Raw genomic sequence first — 11853 nt, forward strand, 5'->3', positions numbered from 1 at the left:
CCAAAAAAATTCTTTTGGGGGCTATGTAGTAAATCTTCTTGTCATTGTGAAATATGGGCTTGAGATACCGTGTCTGTCTCAAATTGCAGAGAGCACAAAATGCAAGATATGCCAAGACAATTCCACCTGCGGATATGAGCATGAATAAAAACCAGACACATCAGGCATGATGGTGTAGCCATATAAATATTATGTTGATCGTCTGTCAGTTCCAACTATCAGAGAGTTCTTAAGCAGGGAGCTTGTACAGGAACATTCAGGCTTACAAAGATTCACATCCAAGTTTTAATGAGAAAACAACTGGCTACAACTATAAATTGAATCTTGGGCTTCTTTCTCAAACATTATCTGAATAACCTAACAGGATTAAATAAAATAGATAATATGATTCATTTTTTGTGGGAAGATAGTAGTAAGCTGTTTCTTAATTATATGCTTCATTTCCAAAACTCAAGCAACAGAGAAGAATCACCTATGAAATTCGTCAATTTTTGACTGTTAAAGCACCCTCAACCTAATCCAGCCTAATGAAACTTATTGCTGTGACAAGATCAGTAACATATACAGCATGCCCCCTTCAAGGTTAAGAAAGAACAACAAAAGACCAAAAAAAAGAAAGTCTTCAGTTAATCTATAAAAGTGCGTTTCAGCCAGTAACAGGCTGTGGCAGAAGATCACCACAATGATCCTGCCAACGCAGAGGATGGCCGTTCCCTGCACAGACACACTATCTTTTCCAAACTTCTTACGGTTGTAGCTGCAACTGGCACATCCTAGATCCAATTTAGCCATTACTGCTCCATGATTATCTGCCTAGCTTAAGACAGGTGTCAACACTGCAGGGTTTTCCATCAGTTTATTTCATCAAAACATCCATTTATGTAACACAAGATGTACCAGTAAAACCTTTAGGATGGTTATTCAGTCACTAATCCCAAACACCATCACTCCAAACGTTTAAATAAATAAATAAATCACCGTGACATCCTACCAGTGCTAGCAGGTGCCTTCATGGCATGAAGGATCTTCAACCCAGGTGGAACCATAGATCCACACATTCCAGCCATGCAGTCTAAATATGCAGTGGCATAACCAGAGTGGTATTATCACCCCCTGTAATGTAACGCTCCTACCTTGGTAACTGTTACATTTACATGAAATACTTTCTTTTGTCTAGTAAGTTTTGGGGTTTAGCACAAGTATCAGCTTCGGTTTGAAAACAAGATTACACTTTCTGTTTAAGGAAACAACTCCTACATTTTTCAAAACAGAAAAAAAACCCCATTTTGCTAGAGTTAAACTTTCACAGAAACCAGAAGCTTTATAAAAGAACTTTCAATCCTCAGTTCATCCTGTCACTTGTCCAAAGACAAACAAAATTATCATTTCCAGACTCTCTTGATATCAATTCCACTGTATGTACCTTCCCTGTGATTTCTCATAATGGACCAATTCCAGATTAGAATCTCTATAGCTCATTTAAAAATTCCTCCACAACGAAGAATGACAGTAACAGAAGTTCTTCTCCACACAGGAAAGTGGAATCTCCTTAACAGACTCCAAAATGCCCAGGATTTATATTCTTCTGGCACCACTTACCTTAGCAACAGCAAAACACAGGGAACTCTTGTAAAACAAGTCTCTGATACTTGACAGGGCTCCCTCCAAAATAAAGCATACTTCTGTACATCCATATTATAAGGTCGAAATACTTGATTCACGAAGAGATGCAGCTCATAAATTGCACACGTATATCATCTTATTGTTAACTGTTAAAATAAGCAGTGCTAGCTACAAAATAAAGTGCTAGCCAGTGCCTTAAAGTTAGTTTGGTTTGTTTGGGGTTTTTTTAATATAAGAACTCCACCCACAAATAAGCCAAATTCTGTTAAGCATACATGTTGGATGGCTTGCTGAATCCACAGAGCACTTCAGAGGTGGCAGCAGCAACAGAACCTTGGCACAGTCTGACTTTCAGTCAAGGCCACCTCCCAGCTTTTGTACATTGTGTTAAACATCTAGTAGTAAGATATTGTTAACATAACTCCCAATTTCATTTAACTGTAAATACTTGTAACATTTGAGATCGGCACCTGCTGCTCTGCAAGATTATTGTAAAAAAGCTCGACTTCAATGATACTTTAGAAATCAGATCAGCATTTGAATCAGGTTTACATCAAGGCCTATTCAGCTCACATCCAACCAAACTCTCAGGGAGTAGATGGTCATAATTTCTTAGTCTTCAATCACACTATGATACTTCAGGTGGATTGAAGATCTTGTGATGAATGTGAAGGTTAAGAAAAGCAGAGAGGTTTCTGCTGAAATCCCACACTGGGCTATTTCAGATTTAGAATTTTGTATCTCCCCATTACAGGGAAAGGAAGTGTGATCCAGATCTGGCCTAGGATGCCAGATTTTCTCCTTAAACCATTATTACATAAACAAAAGGCAGAAAAGACAGCAGCTATTGTGCTCAGTGATGACTACCATTTAAAGCTGACCTAGCAGATCACACAGAGAAACAATGCAAACCAGATGGAGAGCTTCAGCTTTTCTCTTAAAAAAAAAAAAAAAAAAAAAACACCAAAAAAACCCCACTAGTGTCAGGGTAACATGTCAGCAAGAGGGGAAGAAACTCTTTTCCTACAATAGCTGTTGTAGAAAACATGGGCAAATTAGCAGGTGAAAGGAACTTCTGGCACTGAAAACCTTACTGAGGTCCCAACTCCAGAGTATGCTGCTCTGGTATTTCAGAGGATGGCTTGTCTCCACAGCTTTGTGTACAACCCACTTATCTCATGGTATCAGGTATTTTCAAGTTGGGTCTCTTCACCTCAATATAACCTTAATTTGTTGTTAGCTAACAGCAGGTACCCCTTCTTCATTACTGCACCCGAGTGAAACAGGGCAACACTTCACACCATACCAGTTGCACAAACTGACAGTAAGACAATGCACATCTAACACACAAGATTCACCTTTACAGTGCTATGCTCCTTTCACACCTACTTCCTTCTAATATTGAATGTTTACAGAAATCCACAAACAAATGGCTTTCATGCTAAATTTTGCTAAGAAAGTCTCAATTTAGGATTCTTTGGTGTTTTCCTAACAGGATAGTTAAGAAACCAGAAAAAAAAACAACAACCAACCAACCCACAGCCTCTGTCTCCAAACTAATTGCTACGTAATAATTTCTGACAAGAAATAACCAGGGTTTTTAAATATATATATATATGCATATATGTAAAAAGAAATAAACAGGGTATACATATACACATAAATATAACTGATCCAGGATATGCATACATACACATCCTGGATCAGTTTCTGGCTCCAGACTGACTTTCTGCAATACTATGCCTCGGTTTCCTCTTTTGGTTATGGTAGCTGCTACTGCAAAGATTTTTAATTGTTATTTCTACAGCACCCAGCCCTCATGTCAGCCAGGGTGCCTCTGCAGAGCTGGCTCTGGAAGCCACCACAGTCACAGGCTACTGGGCTCCTGCCAGAGCAACCACCACAGCAAGTCATCCCACCCGGACGAGATGCCCTGGACACACCTTTTGCCGGCCTCGGGCTGGGGCTGGCTGATGGACCTGGTATTATCAGTTGTGCTGTAACACAGTTAATGCATTTTTAAACACTTATTTCTGATGACTCAGTCTAAACCCCAAGGGCTATTACTATTAAAAGACTAACATAAAGCCACTTGCAGGGTTCTCGGATTTTTTTTCCCCCTCATTTCTAACAATTATTTTGTCCTACTTTATCTAAATTACTGATGGCTCAATTATTATCACCCAGTTTAAACAGAAGTACAATTGACCAGCTGGCTCCAAATGGTATTTAAACTGCCTTTGACCTCCAGCTTGCACAGAAAAAGCATACGGTTCTATCAAAAAGAGGCTATGATCCCCCAACTAACATGACAGCAAAGCAGACTGCAGTGGAAAAACAACTTGGCAGCCTTATGATTCAACTACTGCTCCAATTTAATGATTAATTAAATCCCTACCAATACCCTTACTTTAAAAAAGAAAACTTTCTCTGCTTCATAATTACCACCCCTTAAACCATCTCTTCACTAGATCAACTTTATGAAAAGGACATATTGCAGGAATTTTCTTCTAGAAATTCAAATTCTAGTAACGACAGTATTTTATTAATGAAATTATTCCATCTTTAACAAAGCATCCAGGATCTAAAAGAACAGTCCAAGACTATGAGATTCTTGATTTATAATTTAAAAAAAAAAAAAATGCTGAAAAAGACTGTACTCAAATTATCAAATCGAATTCAAGTATGGTATCGATCAAGCCCACTCCAACGTGACCCAAGTGATTGGAGATTACAGTTACTCTTTCTTCCTCAACAAAAAGCAGACAGCTAGTAAAAGTCAGTATATCAAAGCCCTTTTATAAAACCTTTCACAATTAAAAATCATGCTTAACATTCCTAATGCCACTGCACAGAAGGGCTTCCCCCCCCCTCCCCCATACAACTAAATCCCTTTCTCAGCAGTGGATGTGTATCAATCATGGTAGTAGTTCACAAGGTAACATCACAGTACAAATTTAATCCATGGACAGCAGAAATTTATACTACAGGACAGCAGGATATTATGCTCTTCAAAAAGAGAATGTTAACTTATCATTATCTCTGTATTTACTTAAAATACTCACATACAACTCCAGATACATTGAAAAAAAGAAAAAATCACCCCAAAAATCTACCTATGTTAGATAGCCAGTTATTAATAAGCAAAGGCACTAATTTAGTAGGAGGCTCCTACTGAGCCAGGGTTCCCCTAAGAAGTTTAAGGCCCATTACTTATAGCTCCAAGACGACAATGGAGTTTTTAATCAGATACACATGAAGTTCTTAAATACAGGGGGAAAAACAGTCTTGTCTCTTGAGTGTGCATTTCAGAAAATTAAATAAACCTAAAATTTAGTTGTACAACTTAGGTATAGTTCCTGATTTCAATAGAAGTTGCATAAAAGATAACAGTACCTATTATTACTAGGCTATTAAAAAAAATAATCACAATTCTTTGGTCAAGTATCATTTTTCGCCTTTTGAAAAGTTCTGAGAAAAGTACCAGCATTCAGAAACACATTAACTTCTCAAAGAAAGTTTTGCATCAAAGCTCTGCTTTTAAACTTTTATTTTTTAAACAACAAAAAAAAAATCCTCCACTTAAGAAAGTTAGGTTGTCACCATCTTACATTTCAGAATACAAAACTGAAAAAAATCCCTATAAAAAAAAAAGACAGGACTTCAGCCAAGTATTCAGCTACTTATTGCTGTAGTTCTAACTCAAGTCCATTTAAACCCCTACGTTTTGGTCGTTTGTAGCGAGAACATGTTTGGAACACTAGCGGCAATAGAAAACCCCTTCAAGATCTAGACATAGTTACACTGTTGAGTGAAAATTAGCAGAAACCATAACCATTGGAACATAATAAAGCATCCTGTAAAAGTACAATTGAATTGGTAGCTAGAAAAAGAGGGTAGATTTAAAGTGCTATCCCAAAGCCTGATGTGGGCCTATATCTGTAAAGAAAAGTCCTTTTTCTCTCCACTAGATAAAGCCCAGAAGCACAGCACTACTCCAAAAGTAACGAATGCAGCCTTCACTCCGCCTCAATGCCTCATCTCCCCTACCCTCCTCCAACAGTTGGAATACAGGAACTTGAAATAATTCTAATTCCAAATTTAGGCCATATGCACAAATATACTGTTGAACAAAGTTTGGACAGCAAACAGTACACCTGAGTTCAGTCATACAAACTAACTTTTGTAAATAGCATTAGACGAATATATCCATGTCTCTAATATGAATCTAGATGTATTTTCTTACAAAACGCATTAATAGAAATATCCAGGCAAATACATACCATACAATAGCAAAAGCTTTAAGCCCCATTTAATAAGATGACTTTCTGATTAAAAATAGAAGGCAATTAAGATTTACTCAAATTTACTCAAAATTACAATTAAGAAAAGCTTTCACAGTGCAATATTGAAACTGTCACAAAGTTAAGAAAATACTGATATCAAAGTACAATCACAATGTTAAAGTAGACAAAACTACTATACAAGGGCATATCTTGTAAAATTAAAAGGAATGAACACAACATAGGGGACACCTCATGTCCCTGCTCTACATATCTTGTTTCCTAGTCTTCAGAGTCGTAATTGTGTCTTTCTGACATCAGTAGAAGTCTTGTTAAAATGAAGAGGTTCATTCTTCTTTGTAGACCAGATGTCAAAGCCTGCTTACTTCTTGAAAATACATTCTTCATCACTGCACAATTTCAAAGTAGTGCAATATTGCCATGATGTGCTGAGGCATGAACACATAGCCCGTGTACAGTGCCATTCCAACAATGGAAACTAGCATGGAATCTGAATTACAGTTGAGGAAAAAAGCATTTGAAGTAGAAAGCGCATTAGACATCACATAGCATTAAAACTTTCCTGGTAGCTATCTTATCACATTACATTTTTAAATCAGACAGGGTCAACTGTATTCAGCAATTAGAGCTACAAAAAGAACCAACTGAACACCAAAAACCAGTACACCGGCAGGAGCGATTAGCTCAATTACGGAAGGATGCCTTGCAAGTTATCCACTGCCTTGTCATGGACACAAGAGGATGGGCCAAAGTATGGGAGGCGTAGTGGAGGAACAGAAAACGGGCACTGAGAATATACAAGTTTTTACATGCATCCTCCTAGGTGTTAAGCAAGTCTTGCAGAAGCCAACCCCATTCAGCCAGGAAGAATAAAGTCAACCATCACAAAAAAACAAAACAAACACAATAATATGAATAGCTGTACTGAGTAAGAGTTTTTTGTGGATGACCTACTCATTTTTAAGTAATAGAATGACCTAACAAATTTAGTTTATGATGTACAGAATATATCTGGTGTGAAAGTTGTACTGTTAGCATAATAAAGTCAGGAAACCTCAAATCCATTTCTAGCTACCAATGTCCTCCAGGCTCTAAATCACTACATTATTTGGCTCATTTATCCATCTGCATGTCATGCTCAGACCCTTCCTCATGAGCAAGCAGCTCAATTTATGTGCTGTTTGGTGGTACTTAGGAAAAAGAAACTGCAAGGGGAGTGAAAAGTGTGAGTAGCATCGTGACATGCACCCTTCTAACTATTTCACTCACAAAGACTCAAAGCCATGCTGACGCTCTGAGGCAAGTTGTGTACTTAAACAGACACTCATTAATACTTTACTATAGCAGATCACACTGCAAAACAAACTTCACATGAAGCTATCTGCTCAACAGTCTTAAGATGACCACTTTATTAGTTGAACTCCTAACAAGGACCTTTTGTAAAAATTTATATAGAGGAGACAACTGTATATGTACAACAGGACCTCTGTCAAGCTCTAGGGTTCTTGAAGCTTTATCTAAAGAAATTATGGCATCAGATTACTGGTAGATTATGCCATTCAAAGTTTAAGGTTGCAGAAATTAAAGAGAAAAATTTAACAAGTACTCAACATTAATAATAACCTGTTTATTTCATCCAACTACACGCTGAGATTCAGTAAACTTAGACAGAAACACTATCAAAAGCACTGGAGATTAACAAGCATGATAACACTGGACAGCAGTACTCTGTTTCCACAGGTGAAACCAGAGGAGTTGCGCATGCTCTGCATCTTTGAGAAATCAAGCCACCACAGCACACATGTAACAAATGCTCTATGACCGACTTCCCTGTGGCAGAGCAAAGGTATTAGTTGCGCTTATTAGAGCATACTAGCTGCTTGGTGTATTTTTAGTCACAGATGATTATATACAGCAAGAGATACTAAAATGAAGGTCAACCCATAAATCCACGTTTCCATATCAGCACTCACTTCTGATTCTGGAGCACGAGCACAGCAAGACACGCAGCAGAGCCACACTCCGGTAGCTCCCAAGGCCGCTGCGCCTGCGTTGCATCCGTACAGCACCCGCAGACCTGGCCCACCTATGGCAAAAGCGTCCAGTTTGAGGACATAAAACTGCTTTGCTGACCCAAGATCGCAAGCAATAGTTGTGCCACTCATGACATTTGTAAGTTAAGTGGCAATATGAGCATTTTATAAAAGTAAACAGGCACACACACTTTCATTTACTTAATTGTTTCTGTGAAACAATTCTGTGAAATATTTTGCACAAGCTAAAAAGCTGCACAGTTAACACAAAAAAGTACTCATGACTAATGTAACTGCAAGGAAAGCAAAGGTGATATAGACAGGACATAAAAAGAGTAAGGTGTATTAGCAAGGAACACAACATTTTGAAGGTAAGAATCCCTACCTAAACAATTGTGCACAGTAAGTCTATAAATACTAGAGAAGAGAAATAGTAAGTTAACTCTACTTCTACTGACTTTACACAGGAAAAAAAAAAAAATGTCTGATCACACAGTTGTAACTTGGGCAACCACTTTTCTATGACAAATGAGAGTTCCTTTACAAAATTGACCAGTATCTCAGCAAAAGCAGCTTCTCACTACTTACACCCTCCTCTTCGTTAATGTTTTGGTTAATTTCTCTCTTTGTCTCTCACCATTGGAGATGGCTCAGGGTCATTCATGTGAGACACCATTTTACATCAAGGTCTAAACAGCCACACTTAGAAAACTAACAACGCTTGAGAGAATATACTGCCTGTATGAAAGGGCCGGGTAAAGAAGCAAACCTCTAAGTAGCCTTTATACAGATGCCTTCACGTAAGCATCTATCAAGTTCTTCCACTCCGAAAGAGCCAAGCAAACTTACCAGCTCGAGGATTAAATACTCATCTAGTAAAAATCATGTGACAAAGCACCACGCAAACCTAAGCTTGCAAGGTTTTGCAGCGTGCACATTTACTTTCCACTAGACAAAAATACAACAGAATTCACGACAGACACCTGTGCTTAATCGAAGGCTTGAGATTTCAGTGCAAAAGACAAGAGAAAGAACTACCATAACTCTACAGAAGAAAAAATAAAGGAGAAATAGCTTCGAGATATAAACTTGAGCCCGAGCATAAATTGCTGGACGCCCAGCGACAGGACATGGATCACCAGCATAAGGGTTGTTCCCCACCCCGGGCAGCACCTTGGTCCGTGAAGGTGAGGAGCGTTAGCCTCTGTCTGCGGGCAGGGGGCAAGCCCCGCTCCCGGGCGGAGGCTGCCGCTCCCCTGCCCGCCGCGGGCACCGGCCGCGCTCGGCGCCCCAGGCCAGCGGCCCCCCGGCCCGGCCCGGCCCGGCCCGGCCCGGCCACCCCTCGGCCCTCAGCCCCGGGGAGCCCCGGCGGCGGCCACCCGCCCTCAGCACGGCCACGGCCCAGGCGCTCCCCCGCCACCGGGTCGTCCGCCCGGCACCGCACCCGCCGGGGAGGCGGCGGCACGGCCGGCGGGGCCGCCTCACCCGCCCGGCGGCCTCGGGGCGGCCCTGGAGCCGCCGCCAAGCAGGACGCGGCAGGGGGAGGGCAGCCCCCGACCGGCGCCGCGCACACGGCGCCCGCCCCGCCAGGCCCCGCGGGCGGGGCCCGGCCGGCAGAAGGATACTGAAGACGGTGCGCTCCCAGGGCTCCAGCATGTAGAGCGCGGTGACCAGCAGGTACTGGTAGTACAGCCACGACATCTGCTTCCAGGCCGAGCCCAGCGCCATGGCGCGCCCCGCGCTCTCCCCGCCCGCCAGCGGCCCTGCGCCGGGCCCAGGCCGAGCGGAGACGGGGGGCGGTGGCAGCCCGGGGCCCGCCCTCCCGCCGCCACCGCCGGGCCCGGCCCCGCCCCACGCCTGGACGGCCGCTGCCCCCCGGAATGGAGGCGTTGGGGCCTGTGGGCCGCGCCCGCAGCCAGGCCCCAGCGGGCGCGGAGTTCTGGGGCGCGGTGGGAGCACCCGCCAGCACGGCGGTTCCCTCGTCCCCCGCAGAACGTTAAAATCCAGCAGTGCGGGCCCGCCGGTGTCCGAGCAGATTGAATCACATGGCTGACCGCGAACCTGCGGTAATCTGCCGGTCTGAGTCATACCTGGGAGATGGTGCTGCAGCCTATTTTCTCTCATCCTATTTAATCTAAATTGATGTTCTGGGAATTACAGAAGACCCGGAGACTGCGCTCAGCAGGGCCCACGGGAGGTACGTTAAAAATGCTCTGTAGGAGTCTCCAGTGTCTTCAGTTGTTAGAGGGTAGAGCCCACCCAAAAACATGGCCCAGATAAATAAAACCTTAACATCATCCCACTCTGTCAGATTAATCCCGTATGAATAGAAAAACAAAGAGGCGATAGACTGACTGCTTACTGTAACTTGCTGACTTTGCACTTCCCTCAGGCACTTGGGGCCAGAAACCAGAGGGTGTGGGATGCCCCTGCCCCGACTGCTCACTGCCCTCAGGTGAGGAGAAATGCGCAGAGATGGGCCTGGACTGCCCGACTGAAAGGCTGTTGGCAGTTGATACTGGCACTCTAGCTTAGAAGGTGCTAGTTGAAAGCCTGCTGGAAGGGGACTTCCACACACACTGAGTGGTGTGATTCTGTTCTTGCAGCCACCCCACCCCTACCTTCACCTGTGCTGTTGGTACAATGAAAAACAAGGAAATACACTCACGGGAGGATGCACTTAGGGGTTATTTACACAGCTGCAAAATACAACTACAGTACCAAAAGATAACTGTGAAAAAGAAAACCCGCTGGCAGAGACAACTTAAGACTGTACTGTTTCGTGTGGCAGAATCTGAAAAGGGATTCAATTCAACCAGAAGACATTCAGATACACTTTATCTATGCAGATGTATTTCAGCACAAGAAGAAATGAGAGCATTCATGTGATTAATACCCCACACAACTGGCTACAGGAGCTGTTGTCCCTATCCAAGAGCACTGTTGCTTGTAGCAATTGCTGCTGGAGGAGTCTTGTGTTGGTGTTGCTGCTTGAAAAATTGGTGGTAATTTTGTAAGTCTCCTTTCTATATAAACACGTACAAAGTTCAAGGACAAGTAGGGCATTCAGCGCAACTGAAACATTACTCCCATTCAAAGCTGCAAGAACATTATCAATATGGGACAAACGAGTTCCAGTCCTGTGTGTTCCTATGCTTCCTAACAAGAAGCTCCAAGTGATAAGGCAAGCAAGAAGCAGCAGCAAGAAAGTAACTGGGATGGGAGGAAAGGTAATGTCTAGAGGCAGGCCAGCTTCAAAATCTCCATCTGCCCTAACCCACCAGGTGGTGCCCATGCGCCTTACACCTTTTTGGTATGTTGCATACTCCTGAGACAGGTTTTTTTGCTAGTTAGCCCCTTAAGAAAATTGACAACATTCCTCTGTATAGTTTCCCCTCCTTTGCCAGCTCCATTCTACCCCTGCTTAGGGACTGCCATCACCTGTTGTTCCTCCTGCTGCCACCTGCATCAACACTTGAGCCCTTGGACTACATCCTTCCCAAAATGGTCACGTTTCCAGTAGCTCTGTGCAGAGACCCTTAACCTGGCGCTACACAGAGCCTTCTCACTTCACCTAGACTGTGAAGACAGCTACATGAAGGCAAGCATGCCCTAGAGCACAGACTATATCCTCCCTCCACGCTTCTAAGAAAGTTCTTCGTACGTCCAGAATTTTCCATATACACCTCCTGGCTCAGGGCACACAGTACCCATTTATCCCACTTCAGATGATCCCAGAGCTATCAATATGCAGTCAGACACTCCACTAATCAGTCTGACTGTACGAGCAAAGAGGCGATAGAGATCTCATTCAGGCAGATCCCAAGCCACAAGACAAGTATGGACTCAATTATGATCGCCAGTTGCATGTGCAGAGGAAGGTGCACCAAGCG

At 42.7% G+C, this 11853-nt stretch overlaps 1 protein-coding gene across 1 annotated transcript; it reads right to left on the reverse strand.

Annotated features, from left to right (window-relative positions):
• Positions 1 to 4562: 4562 nt before the first annotated feature.
• Positions 4563 to 9764, reverse strand: SPTSSA (serine palmitoyltransferase small subunit A). The gene is made up of 2 exons (XM_074824600.1): positions 9586 to 9764; positions 4563 to 6417 (listed from the first exon to the last, which is right to left on the reverse strand). The coding sequence occupies exons 1-2, from the start codon at positions 9686 to 9688 to the stop codon at positions 6314 to 6316; spliced, it is 207 nt and encodes a 68-aa protein (XP_074680701.1). The 5' UTR covers positions 9689 to 9764; the 3' UTR covers positions 4563 to 6313.
• Positions 9765 to 11853: the final 2089 nt, after the last annotated feature.

This window comes from Strix aluco, chromosome 4 (genome assembly GCF_031877795.1).
Source record: "Strix aluco isolate bStrAlu1 chromosome 4, bStrAlu1.hap1, whole genome shotgun sequence".
Taxonomy (NCBI): domain Eukaryota; kingdom Metazoa; phylum Chordata; class Aves; order Strigiformes; family Strigidae; genus Strix; species Strix aluco.